Source organism: Pavona decussata, unplaced genomic scaffold, assembly GCF_977016875.1.
Source record: "Pavona decussata unplaced genomic scaffold, jaPavDecu1.1 SCAFFOLD_25, whole genome shotgun sequence".
Lineage (NCBI taxonomy): Eukaryota > Metazoa > Cnidaria > Anthozoa > Scleractinia > Agariciidae > Pavona > Pavona decussata.
Window position 1 is genome coordinate 2,124,361 of NW_028145448.1, and position 17,706 is coordinate 2,142,066.

General features: G+C 38.9%; 2 protein-coding genes across 3 annotated transcripts in view; both read right to left on the bottom strand.

Annotated features, from left to right (window-relative positions):
* Positions 1-824: 824 nt before the first annotated feature.
* On the bottom strand, positions 825-14,090 carry LOC146485759 (deleted in azoospermia-like-A). 2 transcript variants are annotated; one of them, XM_085103107.1, is made up of 10 exons: positions 11,251-14,090; positions 10,740-10,802; positions 9,889-9,983; positions 7,189-7,243; positions 6,585-6,644; positions 5,617-5,686; positions 4,354-4,424; positions 3,762-3,809; positions 3,083-3,135; positions 825-2,181 (listed from the first exon to the last, which is right to left on the bottom strand). In XM_085103107.1, exons 1-9 carry the CDS (start codon positions 11,263-11,265, stop codon positions 3,094-3,096), a joined length of 519 nt encoding a protein of 172 aa, XP_084959233.1. In that variant the 5' UTR covers positions 11,266-14,090; the 3' UTR covers positions 825-2,181; positions 3,083-3,093. The 2 variants fall into 2 exon arrangements, with proteins under 2 accessions (XP_084959233.1, XP_084959232.1); XM_085103106.1 differs by having other exon boundaries at positions 3,083-3,138.
* Positions 14,091-14,230: 140 nt separating this feature from the next.
* The window catches only part of LOC146485760 (importin-9-like), a 29,081-nt gene continuing 25,605 nt past the window's right edge, over positions 14,231-17,706 (bottom strand). Inside the window, exons 28-30 of the mRNA XM_085103105.1 lie at positions 17,446-17,533; positions 16,663-16,745; positions 14,231-15,555 (exon numbers count right to left, since the gene is read on the bottom strand). Coding sequence (XP_084959231.1) covers positions 15,439-15,555; positions 16,663-16,745; positions 17,446-17,533 — 288 coding nt within the window. The 3' untranslated portion in view covers positions 14,231-15,438. The remainder of the gene's footprint in view (positions 15,556-16,662; positions 16,746-17,445; positions 17,534-17,706) is intronic.

The window sequence follows — 17,706 nt, forward strand, 5'->3', positions numbered from 1 at the left end:
GAAAACAGCTTCCTGAACTGTCCGACGATATTTGAAAAAGTTGGGCCAACGATTTCAAAGTGCGCATGCGCCTGGGGTGACATAGTCCCTTCCCTTCATGCACGGCCATCTTCATTCTCGACCCCAGAGCCGCTCGGCTTTGACTACGTCAGTCATGCGCAAAAGGGAAGAGCTCTGGAGTCAAAATGTGGGAATCATTTTCTAAGTGCATGGAAACTGTAAAACCAAGAAAGAGTTTGAAGAAAGCCTCTTACCAAGGGTATCCTCGGTGTTGTGAACGGCCAAACCAAATAATGGACAGCCCAGCTTTCGTTTAAGTTCCCCTCCCAGACGCCATCTTGAAAATAGCAAAGCCTTCACGCGTTCTGAAAATATTGCCGTTTCTCGAACGTTCTGGTTACTTAACAGGCTCGGCGAATTTTATTATTATTACTTTTTTCAGATCAGTTGATCGGCTGCTGGTGACTTTTAGTTAAATTCAACTTTCCCATTGTGTTACCTAAAATACTGTGTTGTGGCGTGAGTTGCTTCAGGTCACTTTCAAAATCGATTTATAGATAGTTTTCGCACCCAGAGAGTTATCGGGATTTTTGATAAACGGGCTGTCGACCACTCCGACCGCCACAGGTCACCCATGCAGGTCCATGAACAGAACACTTATTTCGCTACTAAGTGGTCTGTTTGCGACCCTGGGCGCCCTGTGATTGAGAACTGAATTTCGAGTTAAGACAACCGTTCTCATTTTTTGACCGATGAGAGCGAAATAGCGACCCAGTGGAGAGGTAAGAAGGATTTCTCTTTCGAGATCTATAAAAACAACCAAGTAATGAATAGTATCAAAATCCTTCATTTATTATTTAAAATCTGACTTCCAAAATACATTCATCATAAAAAAAGAATATTATAAAAAAGACGTTCAGAACAGCACTTCAATTAGGTACTTTCTAAAAATGAATGTTTGCAATACCAGCTAAGAAAGGACAATACAGCGAGACAAAAACACCTAATTAATCAGTCATTCTCTTAACAATACAATTGAAAACTAGTTGCGATTGATTTCAAATGATACGTTCAAGCCTAACAATTATTGCTAGATCACAGATCAGCTGATTAATTATAATTCACAGCATCAAGATAATTATTTCTCATAAGTAATCAATACTTAGTAAATGAATGTTGTTAACACAGTTAACACAACAATTGTTTACAAATTATTTGACTATGTTGTTGATCAAACCCCAGGGAGGTTCTTTTGGAAAACACTGAAGGCAAGGCATGATTCCAATATTTTACATCTTGGAAAAATTAAATTTCGATATAATGTTGCTATATGTCAAATCAAATGAATTGGGATGCCCTGACCTTCAAGAACATGATCCTTACTTCATCCCACCAGCTGCCGCCCACAGAATGAAACGCGGAAGGCAAGATAGCATGCGGTTTCGTTCTGGAATTGGGATGCCAACAAGAAAATTAAAAATTCTGTGCTAGGGCTGTAGCATAACCAAACAAAAATTTCACAGCTTACTCAGTTTTTTCCTCAAGAACAATCCCCTTGCAATTATTAATAAATCACTCAATCAAAGTGGAGCGCAAAAAGCTGTTACACAAATCAATACATTTAGCAGTTTTTACAAATCAGGGCGACTTACATCAGCCACAAATGACACAGCACGAATGAGATGTACAAAGCACAAAGCAGTCAAATGCAATAATTGCCAGTTTCAAGGAATTCAAAGGCCTGAAGTTTGCAATGATATAACCTTATGCAAAAATGGCTGACATTTTAAATTTTTTTGTCTGTATTCAAATTAGCCTCACTAGCCCCATTCAAGGTAAAATTAAGTACTCTTTTGATTTTTGAACTCATGAATGAGGTTAGTAGGGCTAATTTGAATGCAAACAAAAGAATATTAAGATGTCGGCCATTTTTGCGTAAGGTCTATTCCGCGAAAATTGCAATCACAAACTAAACCTCAAGTTGACAAAACTGGCATCTTGTAGTTATAACTTTGACTTTCAGAAAACTAAAATGTACATGGCATGCATTTTACTTACTTACAAAAGTTTTAAAAAATGTGGTCTTTACACCTTTGACTGCTGATAAATGTTTTATGTGTACAACATCACGTTTGCATAAACTTGAGTTCACTACTTGGTGTCATGCTTGGCGTACGCAGGCTATGAAGATAAAACGAATAAGAAATGTCTTCAAAAATCATTAATAATTCATAAGCCCATTGACCTATCAAATGGTTGATAAAACATCACGTGCAGTTGTTATATATCCGATAAAACCTCCTCCTTATTAGTATGTGGTGTTTAATGTTTTCCTCGTATGCTAATTTCCAACTTCACAAAAGCATCATTGTTATAAAGAACCCCCTTGACACACGCTTTTCCAGGAATGTTTTTGAGTGGTTCAAAAAACTTGCAGCACGTGTTTTATCGGGTCTAAAACCACTCGGCTGCACCTCATGGTTTTAATCCCAATAAAACACTGCCGCTCGTGCACATTACATAAAGTTCAACTCTTTCAATGCCATAGTCCAATTTTCAATTGGGCCAACATTTCAACTAGTACAGCTAGTCTTTCAGGGTCAGAGTTACAACAACTGCTCTAAAAATTCAAACCTTCTGACACATGCATCTCTACAACCAGAGATCCAGCGATGAAAAGTACTCAGAACAGTTTATTTGTGCTTTGCATGGTCCTCTGCATTCAAAAGTTTCATAACTGAAGTAAAGGTTGGCGCACATGAGCACAATTGTCCCATTGCATGTCAACCAGCATTTTTGTCAAAAATCTAATCCAAATCTTGGTCCCTGCAACTTGTCCCAGGAATTCAAATTGGTTTGAATCAAGTCCTCAAAATTGTGCTTGTCTTTTTGTATGAACTGTTTCTGTAATCGACCACTGAGTCCCCTCATGTAAACACTACGAGGGACTTGTACCCCTTGTGTGCGCCAACCTTTACTAAGAAACGCATCTCCCCATTCCAATTCCACTCATTCTCTCTCAATGAGTTCTTTTACATCATATCATTATGATCGCTTATGATGTAATAATAAAGTTACTTGCCTTTTTGTTTTTCAATAGTAATAAGCTGCAGTGTAACAATACTGTGTGGCAGGCTGCTAAAGAAGAGAATAATAATTTGATAATTAATACTGCTCAGTGAGTGGTGGAGGGGGGTGGGGAAGACAGTTAGGTCTAACCTTGCTAATCAAAAGCATGAATGAGTGTGAGTCACCTCACTATGATTTCTGGAAGTACTTCCAATCTTTTATCTAATTTATGCAACCTGATTTATGCAACTCTCTTGGCTCCGGTATTTCTCCTAAGGGAGAAGAGTGCATGCCAAGCAGTAGTGGGTGATCCATTTTATAGTTAACGTAAAGAAATAGAGTAAAGTAGTTTATTTGATGTCAATAACACGGGGACTGCTTATGCAATCTCCCGAGCCAGAGGGGCAAGATTAAGTGCTTGACAATAATGGAGATCAAATTGGAATTTAGTTTTTGAGGAGAGGGGAAAACTGGAGTACCTGGAGAAAACCTCCCAGAGCAAGGACGAGAACCAACAATAAACTCAACCTGCATATGACGTCAAGTCCAGGAATCAAACCCAGGCCACAATGGTGGGAGACAAGTGCTCTCACCACTGCGCCATCTCTGCTCCCTCCAATAGTTGAAAGTTCACCTATGTACTTATAGCATTGTTAAAAAATTAAAACCTTTTGACAAGTTTTACTTCCTACCTGTATATAGCTGTAAGTTTGTGCTGGCTGCACATAGTATGGCGAAATCTAGTAAAAAAATTATATGAATTTGTTATTACCTACATTATAATTCTCTCTTAAAAAGTACACATCATTGGCTCCAGACACTTTCTTTTCAGTATTGGAACAAGAGATTCAATGAAGTGTACTCTAAATCTCTAGTTTTGTAAAACTGTTTGAAAGTAGCTGTGACCAAAAGGTATGATGTAAATAAAAATGATTGTTACTGCTGGGTCAAGATTTTCACCCAGTAGGCTCTTGAGAAGGAAGTGCAAAAAAGAATTTTCTTGAAAGCAAGCAAACATGTGGGTAAAGTAAAGATGGAAGCGAGCGAGCAAGCAAGCAAGCAAGGGAGGGAGGGAGGAAGCAAATTAACAAGACAGCAAGCAATACAAGAATCACGGAAGTAATCCAATAAGCAAAGAGTTAGGGACATTAGATTTAAATGTAATCTCCAGGAGTGAATTTAACAAACTTCTTAACAGCTTAGTGCATACTTTTCGAGCCCATTTAATGGTATTTAAGAGAATTTAAACTAAAATAGAAATTCAACACCATACTGCAGTCTTACCTGCACTGGGTTGTTGTATGTACATGTAGGTTCCACGACTGGAACCAGGACAATCTGGCTGGAAATGACACCTAAGGAAGAAAAACAGCCACTGTCATACATGTATTCTATTTGCTAAATCAACAGCAGTTTTTTATGGTCTATACTCTTATGGACCATAAAATGACGTCATAAAATGTTCAGAACTCAAATGGAACCACGAGTCACAGTCAAATGGTTGAAATCACTGCCAAGTTTTGAACATTTGATGGTATCATTTTATGGTCTATAAAAGTACATACCACAGAGAACTGCCATTGACATTTTTTTTTTTTTTACAATGTGCAGTTCCAGAAAAAAATCCATACCCACCCCATGAAAGGTCATTGGAAATTCCTTGGGGGAGGGGGGTCTTGAAATCCAAAATTTTAGAAGCAAAGTATGGAGCTAAACTGGAATTTCCTGGGCGGAGGGGGTTGCAATACAAAAAAATCTTCCGTGGGAGGAGTATGGATATTTTCTGGAACTGCACAATGATATGGAAAAAGTACGAGTGGAATTGGCTTTATCTTCTGTTGAGAAAGCACGCATGTTACATCTGACCTCATTTCTATTGCCTGCATTCTTATAGACAATACTTAAGAGCCAACCAGCACAAAGGAATTTTGACAGTTTTTGTAAAATATGGTATAACGCCGAAAGTTGTGTTGAAATAGTTTGTTAGATTGGATATGTGCCTGGTTTCCAAAACGATACATAACATTCATACAGGCAGGTTTTTCTCATACCCAACATTACTTCATACAGAATTTGCTTTCTCCTTGAAACTGATAATAATTTTGTAGATATGGCAACCACTTTGTTTAAGTAACTCAGATGACATTTTTTTTTACGTAAAATCATGAAATTTCTTTAATTTGAATATCCTTTTAAGAAAAGTAACCAGTAACCATTACACATGTAATAAACGGATTCGAACAACTCGTATAATTGAACTGTAAATTACTTCGATCTTGCTAGATTAGATACATTATTCAACATAGACTCGACTATATCGCTCGAAAGGAAAAGGCACTTAACTTATCCTATTACAAAATTCATGCAGTGATCAAAACTGGTTTAAACAAAAATACTATACAAACAAAATGCAGTGTCCAATTGCACTGATGAATTCGTATAAGAGCAAAGTTCAACGATTTCTACAACACATACAAGAATATTCCTAGCCCTCTTATCCTAATTTTAAACCCAGCAGAAGGTATAAAATGTTTTACAAGTACTAACCTCCATTTTGTGCAGGAGACAGCGCACAATCACCGGTATTCATAATATTATGTACAAACTGGCCAGATGCCTAAAGAAGGAACAGAAGTGATCAGTACAGATCATCAGCTCTTGCCTCAAGGTTATGTCGCCAGAATGAAACATTTTTCCAGCTTTCCTTTTCCCAAACAAATTCTAGATTGCCACTGAGGTATTTATTGATGGGGGAATGGTGGGTCAATTGTTAATTGCTGAAGCCTACATAAGCAATATAATTATTTGTGTATTTAAACCGCAGACATGAGTATGCTTCAGCCATTTTGCTCCAACACGTTAGGGTACAAGGTTTTAAAAAAGTGATTTTTTCCCCACTCTATTTGATGAAGTAAGGAATTGCTATTCTGGAATGAAATAGAGGGAACAACTATTATTTAATGGTGGTTACTGCGGTAACACATGACAACTTGGCTTCAACAAAGTCGAATAAAGTTGTGTTTTGGTGGATGCCAATCAAAGGAAAGCCGTTGAAATAATTTTCAACAGCTGTAATACATTGTGGTCTGAAAAATGTTACACTTCAGTTCTGAAGTGAGCCAGGAGACATCCCCGGCCCCATTGGTAATGCTCTGAAGGATATCTAGCCCCAAGGAGTATCTATGGGCTTAACGGCTTTGAAAAAACTTCAGACTTCTTGTAGATGAAACCTTTGCCTATGCCAGTGTATTTAATTATTGCAAAGATTTCCAACAGTGACTGGCATCTTACTTCTCCTCACAATATCACTGCTTGATTGAACATTCAGATCATGAGAATAACACTCGAGAATAAAGAAAATGATCACCAAAGACAAGCATTGATTGATGAACAAATTCTCTCAATTAGTCCCATAATAAATATGTAGAGAATAGTAGGGAGAAAATACAAGTTGATATTAGTAAATTAAAGGGTTAAGAACTCAAGTTAAATGGTTAAGTCTAAAAATCTCAGACCTCTTTCTTGACAGCCTTACGCAACCTAAGTTTCCGTCCTCCCTTGTAATCTACAGTTCCCTGAGATTAAAAAGTGACAATAAGTTTTACGGTAGTCTGGTGAAAAGTACAGTGTACACAATTCAGGAGCTCCAAGACACAGTTTACATTCTTTTATGACAAGTTAAATGCATGTTTATTCTTTTTTTATGCAAACAAATTCAAGTCTCCAGTTAAAGGTCAAAGACTGCAACAGAAAACTGTGTCCAAACTAGCAGTTTATGGACCACGAAGGCATGGAAAATTGTTTGGAGCAATTACTTCTTGCCCTTGAAAGTTCACTAGAACACTGGATATTAATGTCCTGCAGGCTAAATCCACATTCAGGTAAGCACTGTAATTTTCTTTTGGTAACAAAAAATCCAAATGATCCAGATTTTCTATCTGACTGTGGAATTTCCAAGTGATGCACATGCCCTAAATCTGCCACTGGCTTGCTAAGTATTGTATTGCTTGAGTGGAGAGAAACAACTGACGCTCTTATTCAAAGTCGGGAGTGATCCCTACCTTCACCAAAGCAAACGAGACCATACACTCATAAAAAGCAGGTGACCAGGTGTCTTACCTTCTTAAGCAGCTCATCACGAGCTCCTGTTGACGAGAAGGTTACAAACCCATATCTGCAAGGAGAAAAGACATTATAAACAACACAATGAATGAAAAAAATCAATAATGAAAGAGGGTTCAAAACTAAATTGTTTATTCATATCCCTAGGATATACACCCCCATATGCAATGGTACCTATCAAAATGAAATTTGTGGGGTGTGTGTGTTTGTGCAGGGGAAGGGGGAGTGATGGGGGAAACTCCCTGGAATTGACCTAGAGAGCAGTCAACTGTGAGAGGGGGGAATTTGACTGTGACTTCTGTGGAAATATCAAATTTGGACAGGTTTGCCATTTCACCCCCCCCCCCCCCCCCTTCCCCCATCCAGGTTCTGGGGCTTAACATTGATAGCTGACTAATCTAAATAACTTATTTAGGGCACCTTACAGTATGTTGCCCCCTGAGCAAATTTTTGTCTAGGGTAGGGAACAGAATTCTAACTGTTTTAACCTAAAAGCTAGGGTGGTTTCTAGGTAGGCGTGATGACCAGCTGCTGTTCAGTGAAATGAACATTTGCTCCTCCCTGAACTAATTACCGTAATCACCACACTTACAGATGAGCTGAACCTCGAATTTTGATGCTCAAATTTTCAAATCTTAAGTGTGCTATATTACATATAAACATTGCACATATTGGCGACTGAATGAGCGGTGGCATCAACACGTTCTTCCGTAGTGGCCCGCTTTTATAAACAGGAACAAGTTAGGTATTCCTTCGCTCTCTTATAACATGCTTAAATATGTTATACCAGTTTGAGGATCCATGTTGTAAACAGGCTCAATGTTTGACTAATAATGATTGCATTATTGTCTGGTAACCACTGTTGTCTTTCTTTTTGAATTCTCCTTAAAAAAAACTAAGAACAGGACTTTCAGTGATAAATCTCGAGTTCAGCCGCTAAATGGGTTAAGCCCATGTTTTCCAGGTGTCACCCTTTTGGATTAATTGATCATAATTGAACCCCATAACTGCCTTATAGTGTTTTTGGTCTTCATGTTCGGTGTTTTCTTTTAAATCAACAACATTCTTCCAAGTGTGATCCATGCGTAAGTCCACAGAACGTTAACAGTGTTTCGGGTAAGTGGGATGTGCATAGCAACAAGCTCAAGAAATCACACAATATTCACAGGTGACTGACTGTTTTCCTAATTGATCTTATGATCAAAATCGACACAGTTTTGGGGTGCATTCCATTGACAGTATTCCGGAATAGGAATACTGTACATACAGTGATGACAAGAATCCTTCATAAGGATTTTTTGGGGTCACTGGAGTACAATCAATGTCAAATTAGCAACAGGCCGGCGAAAGTTTGCAGAAATGTCTTCCCAAATTTACTTAAAAAGGAAAATCTAACAGCTATCCCGCTTATTCTTATTCCGGAATACGTTCAATCGAACCCGACCTTAATTGATCGTCTGAGCCATCGGGTGATGATTCAGAGGTTATCTTCAGGAAGGAATTAAGAGAAATATTATACAGGAAGGAAGGAAGGAAGGAAGGAAGGAAGGAAGGAAGGAAGACAAGGAATGCAGACAATATCCTGTGTAATCTACCATATCATGAGCAATGTCATCAACAGGTTATTCATAGTTGCCGCTGTGATAATAAACAGCACGTAGTTAAGTATCCTTCCGCTCTTAATATGTTTTACCAGTTTGAGGATCCATGTTGTAAAAAAGCTTTAAGTTAGACAAACAATGATAGCATTATTGTTTTGCAAACCACTCTTGCCTTTCCTGTTATTTTCTCCTTAAAAACTAAGAACCCGGTGTCACCTTCTGACCGTCAACAATGGTATGAAATCAAATGCCAGAAGATCGTGGTCACCCTAACAAAAGAACATGTTTTTTCCCCTAAAGATTACCCGAGATAACCGATGATTTGATAAAAACTGAACTAAAGAAGGCATTTGGTGCATGCAGTCTTGGCTGTTGAAACACGTGGCTCGCTTTACATTAGAATATGATTTGCACAAGAGATTTTAAACAACTATACATGTATTTCGATCAATATTATCAGAGAAAATTTAATTACTGTTCTATCTTTTGGGGCTGAGCGAAACTAGGAAGTATTACACTGTCCTATCGCTACATTAAGTTGTTTGCAACTGGATTCAGAAAATGTAGGGTTAATTACATAACAGCGGAAACACAGCATTTTTCATTCTAGGGTTACCGGTTGGACCGTTTGAAATAGCTTGAATATAAAACGTTGATCTCCTTGCTTTACACAGTCAAGCCTACTTTTGAATATGCATGTATGATGTCCTGATTTTAGAATCTGGATTTTGTCGATGCAACCTAAACTTTGTCCACACACAAAGTCAAATGATGTTACTGAGTGCTCGTTTTAGGTTTTTTCTTCAAATACTCAATTTTCCCATTTTTGTTTAGTTTTTAAAAGCATGCCTTGTTAGTGAACGAGTTAAATGAACTCGATCTAATAGATCGATATGATCACCGTTTTGCACTGGGTGTTTTCGAAACTTCACACCTGCATTTAGCGTACAAAAGCCAGATAATTTGATTTGCACTTTGTGTGTGGTCGTTCGTTTCAGTTTCTTACTTTAATTTCTCTCCGAACAACCGTAACTTGTAACCTTAAACAATTACAAAATGTGAAAGATAAGATGTTTTACACGTTCAAGCAACTCACCCTTTATTGTAACCGGTTTTGCGGTCACACACTATCCTCACGTCGACTACTTCTCCGAAGTTCGAAAAAAAGTTTTCCAACTCTAGCTCCGAGGTCTGAATATAAGAAGGAGAGAAGGCCCACATTAAAAACAAAAAACATACACCACTGAAAACTGAAATACTTTGCAGGAAAGCTTCGGCGACAGAGAAGATTATCATGGCCCGTCGTACTAGCTGCCTAAAAACTCGCGTTCACGGCAACCGTAAAAGACTTGACTCGGGCCCGGTAATCTAACTTGGTAAATTTAGAGGGAGGGCAATACATTTCGATGTTTAGGCGAGCAACCACTACGTCTTCCTCTTTAAAAACGCTGGTTTAGTTTGGTTTGCCTAAAAACAGTTTGGCGGGACTATATTTGGATAAGATTTTTGCTAAAGATAGTCGCAAGAATTCGCTTGCTCAGATGACAAGTCTTTTGCGACAAAAATTCTAGTTTGGCGGCCAGTAGAGAGCTCTGCAAGCCAGTAAAAACAGACGCGAAAGAGAAGACAAGCCGTGGTAGAAGGAAAAGATATTTTAGGATTTTAGATCAGACGCATTAAACGTTTTGCCTTGCACTGTGGAATGTTCAACGGTAATGTACATCTTGCGTTCAAAAGTGCTCAGTTGCACGACATGTACAGTCAACGGATCACAAATTTATTTAGAGCGCTCGCAACTTCGTTTTCAATCCTGCAACATAAAGGAATTAAATTCGGAGAGCAAATTTAAGCTGAAACAGAAGCTTTGTCGACGAAAGTTTCAGGAGAAATTGTAGGAGTAAAAAAGACTCAGACTTTTACGCTTAAGTTTAACCTAATTAAACTTACATCACGGGCAAGACCTCCTATAAATACACGATTTATGATTTCCTGGCCTTCTGGCACAGAGATCTAGGAAAGAGAATAAGAAAAAGATTGTTAAATCTTGTAACGTTCGTGTAAATTCCTCAACAATTTTACGCGCTTTGTAATGCATATGGTTAAACGCTCGCAACGCGCGAGTAACAACCACCTAAAAGCTCGGAAATTTTAAAAGTTGACACTTTTCAAATTCACAACACTTGATTGTTTGCTTATTAAACAAGCGAAAAGAGGGCGAGGTGATTATAAAAAAGTACCAGTTTCGCTCGAGAACAAGTGATCATTTTCTTCTATCGATCTCTAATCCAAACAAATTGGGGTTTAACGACATTGATAGCGCGGCGACCCTTTACCAAATAGACCGCAACTATTGAGAGGATCAATCCAACGAATTGAATCTTGAGTGGATCAATCGTTTGAGCTCAAAAGAAGCTACACGCTGCAGAAACAACAAAAAAAGAAAACGAAATGTACTCACATTTGCAGCGCTCATCTTCTGAATTCTAAGAACGGAAGCTCTTCCAGACTTGTAGTCAGCGTAAAGAATTCTGAGCACATGCAAGCTGGCGACAGTCAGTTTCCACCGATACCGCAGGTTGTGATTGGCTAATCTCAAGATAACATTGTCAATATAACATTGTCAATTTTCTGTCCCGTCAGTTACCTATCTAAATTTCCAAAACTTTCGACTGCATGCTTTGAAATGGTTCGACCTTGTACGGAATGAAATTATAAATCATCTCTTACGGGAGATCTGTTTATACAATCCGAATAACCTGAGATATACAACGAGCTTCAACCAAAGTGGGAGTGGCTCAAACAGCGTCAATTGTTAACCAAAATAGCACAATTACCTTGCCAATCAAACGAAAAAAACCACCCCAAATTCAAGATCGTAATCTAAAATAAATTGTTCTTTAAAATGCCATCAATCAAGCCATATCTAAAATTGAATGACCATTCCTGTTAGCAATCCACCATTCCTGTTAGCAATCTACCTTGTTTATTTATGAAATGGATTAGCGACCAACCGCGGCGAGCGGACCGAACAGCTGTGCGTTGGGCAGAAAAGATTCGTATTTTCGTTTTGCAAAAAAGAATCTAATAAACAACTCTCTGACGAGAAACAGCCCGGTGCCAAATTTTCTAGACATCAGTTCGCTGTACTATCTTTTTAACGGGGTGTCAATTTTGTGCATTGCGCTTTCTGCGCCCTGATTACGCCACAAATTGTTGCAAGCGCTTAGCCTGCTGCAAGGGCTGATTACGTCATTTGCACATTTCACCGAAGGAAAAAAATATCGCGAAATGATTTTTTCCACGAAATTGGTAAGAAAAAAAATTCCTGATGGAACTAAAATTTTCTCTGCAATATAAACAATAAAACACTGCTGACTTGTTTTTACTGCCCTGTATCCTGTTTCGCGCAAAAAGCCATTTCAGTTCAGGACTTTGACGCCGTCACGTCCATGATTTAACAGTGAAAAGATTGACATCTTTAATTTAATTTGGTCGATTTGCCAGAAGAGGCCGCACTTGCATCATGTTTTTTAAAATGTTTTCCTATTAAAGTGCCGGCAAAACATTGCAACGAAAGCTACACTAAGGTGAAAAAAAAGCTGAAAATTTCTTGACCGAATTGTCGAAAAAGTAGATCAAGGTTACAAGCTTACTCTTTCGGAGGACGTTGTCAAAAATCGGTTCAACGATTGTCAAAGTACCAGTTAAGCTTACTAAGTAAAAAAGAAAAGAGAAAGAAACAGAAGGTGAGAAAAAAAACCCGAATAATAACTTTTCTTGCATTTTCACAATTCTTTCATAGTTTTTATCGCCTTGTTCAAAATCAACGTTGTCAGAGACGGATCCAATGACTTTCGTCATCATGCAAGTACCACTTTAACTGTGCCAATTTGTAGATATCCTCAATGTTCAAGGAGATCGGCAATGGGCTTACTAAACACAAATATTAGGTAAATTTATTAATGAAAAATACATTCTCAACTTCGATCAGCTTTGCTTCTTTAAAGTTGTTACGCTCGAGAAGGATAACACAAGCCTAGATGCAAAAATAAATTAGAGTTTTCTCAGATGGGTGACATGATCGGTTAAGGTGTCGAACGCACTCCTTTGATTAATACTGCTAGTTTTACTGAACCAGGTTGAGGAGTTAACTTCAGAAATCGTCCTTTTAGACAAAAAAATAAATAAATGAACATTAAAACTGACAGAGAAAATCCTTTTGAAAAAGGAGTTGACAATTACAGTTCTGTGCTAGCTAGATGGTATTCTCAAACGGGCTGGGAAACAAAGGGTTTTAAAATATGTAAGCTTGATTGCCGCGGAATTTTTAGCGAGAGCTGAGGAATTAAGTAAGAGGCACAAAGTCATTGTGATTTCAATGGAAAAGTTTTAATTCAGGCCAATCTTGATTTTATTATTACTTTTCAGCCCCAGGAATGGATTTCAGGAAATTAAGCTTACTTTACAGGGTTGGCACGAGTCCTGGAAATCCTGGAAAGTACTTGAATTTTAGTCAAGTATGTTACAGGACTGGAAAGGCCTTGAAAATGGTAGGAGGTCCTGAAAAATCCTAGAAATCTGTAAACTCAAGTAATAAAGTTTTCTTGAAAGACATTGAGGGGCAGCCAGATGAGAAGATCCAACAACCAAAAAATACTTTTAAATGTGCATTATGGGTCCTGGAAAAAAACTATCTGAGGCCTGGAAAAATCCCGGATATATTTACTTCTGAAAAAGGGAACGAACCCTAACTTAAGTTTCGTAAAATTCCGGACCTTTTTCTTTCGGAGCATAAAACAATTGACTTAAAACTTTCGGGATTTTTTTCAGCACATTTCGGACATCCTGTACCACTGAGATCAAGAGACTAGTCTCTTGCTGAGATATTGTGGACCATTACTAAAACTAATTAAACGAGAGAAGATCGGTAAAGCAGTCAATATAGCACTTGATAATGAACTTTTCTCCATATAAAAAGGAAGGCCCTTACGGACTTGCTCATTGAAAGTCCGTTTTGGTGGCGCTCCACGTCGGTCACTCTTTCGACACACAAGGAGACGACTTGTACCAAGTAAGGCCCTTGCTGATCGTAAGTCTACCTTTTCCCAAAAATGCTACATATACGTCTTTTGAACTAACTGCGGTGCAAGATCGCATACACTCACTGACACTACCGACTCAGCTAGCGACGCAAGCACAGGCGCAAGGATATTAAAGAGCTTCATGTCAAGTGAAAACGAACGCAACGTAAGCACAATAGCTTTTTTCGTAATCAACTTTCCTGTATTCCTCCTTAAATTAATATATAGCACACCTCACTTCCCTCTATAGTATTTCCTGTATATCTCGTATCCCGATCTCAAAATTCCAAGTATCCCGCAATCCTCCTTTATCTTCAGTCTTATCACGTACTTGCAAACAAAAACAGAACACAGCAGTTCAGTATGCTTTCCTTCTTTATTTTCAATCCTAACTACTGTACAGTCTTTATACAATTGAAACTTTGCATCACACAGCGAGCCTCAGTCAAAAACGGAACAAAGCAGCAAGAATTATTTCCGGTCTAACCAGCATCAGACTTTTTCTGAGCGAAAATTTTTTTCTCAAGTACAGCGAATGAACAACGCCTTCTACTATTCCCTGCGGCTTCTAAAATCGCACCATTTTTTTCACCTGCAATATATTAACTTGAACCGTCAGGACTTGTAAGTGTACTGACTGTTTTAAATAACCTAATGTTTTGAAGTTTAGTGCACAGACTTTTTACATACATCCCATCACCCCCAGCACGGCTGCAAGCAGGGTGAAGGGGGGGGGGGGGGGGGGGAGGAAGGGGCGAATGTTGTGACCGCTCCATGCCGGCACATTAAGCGGACTCTCGCTTCGTCCCCGTGCGGCTTTCTCCCAGGCCTCGCACGTAAATTAATTTCAATCATCTCATCTCGATCCGCTTTAGCTTAGTGTAAAATGGCGACGGGATGGTGGATATCTCACTTCCCACAAAAAACTATCACAATTCTCGCAAGCCTCTCGGCGTGCAGTCGGCTTTCTTACAAACGCCTGCGTGAGAGGCTTGAATTCCGTCAAACCAGCTCTTTATTGTGCCCTTTATGAAGCGACCAACAAGCCCCTGTTCGCATGATTTGAGAGGGGTAGTTTAAATATCTTATCTCCTCCAAGTTATTTCAGCGTAGAACCCTAACAACAGTATCTGTAAAAGCTAGTTATAACACCTAACTTGCACTCTTGTGAGAACTTTTCGAGAACTTGGTTGCTGAATTCATCAGCAAAATTTTGGAGTGGTGCGCCAGTTACATCATTTCCAGATATTTTCGACTCCAGGATCTACACTAATCCCCGCTGTATTCTCCGCTTCATTTGCCTTGTTGCATAATTATCACTATTTGCCTAGAATAAAGTCATCTCGGTATCATTTTCTTGTTTGGTTCTTAGGACTTTTTTTGCGAGGGGACTGGGTTTCCCGCCTTTTCCTTTCCCGCGAAATCCTGACGTCATCCTTCAAAAGAAACAAAAAACAAAGCCAACCTTGTGCAGTGAATGGCACCTGTCACTTGTTCGTCCGGCTTTTGTGACCTTTCGTTCGTTCCGTATAGATCCGAACACAGGACACTGGACTCGCGACTGTTTACGAAGGTATCCCGATCTTGGATAGCGTGTGTTTCTCCTGCGCGTTTAAGGCTTGAAAATAGGTCGGGTAACACTGTTGCTGAACAAAGGTCTGTAGGAACTTGATCAAATGATTCTACGAAAAAAAGGTGAAAATTCTATTAAAAACTCCAAATTACTAAAGAAGTTTACATTGCACCTGACCTGGATCTGCATTAGGAAGAGATATTTAACCTAATTATTCCAGGAAATTTAGGGCCCTATTCACACGTTTTCGATCGTTTTTATTCGAACACGGATATTTTCTATCCGGTTAGACCTTCAGTGCACTCTTTTACGAAGGCAAACGTTCCGAAAAACATTTTCAAAAACGCTGCCCAAAGTGGTGACGTTTGAAAAAGGAGATTAACAGGTTACGCAAAGACGAGGAGAACGGAGGTTTACGAAAACGATGAAGGAACAACATCGACAGAGGTCGCAAGAAAGTAAAGTTTTCCGGTTTTTCAATCGTTCATGTGTGGACAGAGAAACAAATAGTAACGGGTCAGTGAGGATGAAAAACTTGTGTTTTAAAAAATCCTTCGTTTTCAAATAAAAGCGATTGAAAATGCACGGTGCCTTTAGCTTTTCGTGTACGAACTAGTAGCCAACGAGGCGAGCAGCGCCGAGTTTACTGTGTCCTCAAGCACGACGAGATTGAGTAAAATGATAAGTGAAATGATTGTTTATGATCTAACAAACCACAGGTAAAATGCCAATTAGCCGAAGGGAAATGAGAGAAAGCAAGTAAGAAAGGAATTTTTTTCCTATTTCGTTTGAAACCTTTGGCTTTCCAAACAACGTAGAAACGACTTATTGATTCCTACGTCTTGACTAAGGAACCAGCCAGATGAATGAAATAATACCGTTAAAGTTCGAATGTAAGCCCCTCCGAAAATACGCCCAAGGTCAACCTAAAATACGCCCCCTCCTCCCCCAAATCGTAGACGCAAGCACCCTTCCTTTCCGGTAATAACCTCTCCCGAACATAAGCCGTCAAAATTAACCCCCCCCCCCCCCCGGCCTCCCCACTCCAGTAAACAAGTCCTCTGAGTACCTGAAAATAGGCCCCTGAAAGAGCCCCTGGCCTTCAATGTAGAATTCTTAGTAATTATTAAAAATGTATACAGAAATTGTCAACAAATGGGCACGCCGAGGTATAATCAAATTAGCAAACAAGAATTGCCTGGTGGATTTTAGCTACCTGTAAATCCAGGACATAAATAGGATCGTTCTTTATCTCTGGGTCATCGTCATCCTCGTCTTCCATATCATCAACATCAAAACCTGGGAAATAACAAAATCACATTGCTAGTTCTTTTTAGGAATCATTGCTTGTAGAAATTGCGGGCTCGCGAGGCCCAGTGGTCCGTCTTCACATTCTGGAGGGACAACGATATCTGCACTTCTATGCATTAGCTTCAATGTGAAACAAATTCGTAAGTTAGTAGGTAAAAAAGAATTACAAAACGGGTTGACAAATTATCACATTCGAACGATTCTACACTGGAAATATAAGCTGACTTGGCAAAATTTTGTAAGCTACGTTTGATGCCCTCGTGCAAAATGTTAGGCTAAGATAAGATATGATGAGCGCCAAAGTATTTTTAATTTCAGAAAGTATTATCACTCAAAATCGTAGCTACTGTGTTGTTTAGGGCTAATCACATCGCAAACCTTTTATTCAAACCTTGGACCTTCTCAAATTAGATATTTGAAAATCATGCCTCCGTCTCAGAATTCAGCCTTATAAACAAGTTTACTAAGGATCTCGACAACTCACTCGAACTTTTACATAACTTGAACCAAACGTAGTTTCCATTCAATTTTGCTCTACTGCTTTTACATGAAATTTAAATCGTTGTTGACTCAAACATTGTACTTTCTTCCAAAAGTTATGATCTCCATTTTATTTAGTCACCAATTTCCTAACATTACGGTCTCTTTAATTTAATGTGCCGCCACTACTAATCCCCAGTCCTCTTACCGAGGAAATCTGACGCGGGAGCAAATGCTGATCCGGGCACGTCAATGGCTTCTTCGTCATCATCCACATCCTCCCAGCCCTCCTCTCCCTGGGGACAAAACAAATCGATCATACTTCAAGCCCTGTCTTTAGGACAGTACCTCCTAATATAGGGGTATTTTTGCGCACTGTATGACTATGGGGGAAAAGAAGATCTTAGCAAGAGCTATTGGAATCCAAAAAGAAAATTGGGGATAGCTATGTATTTTTTAGAGATAATAA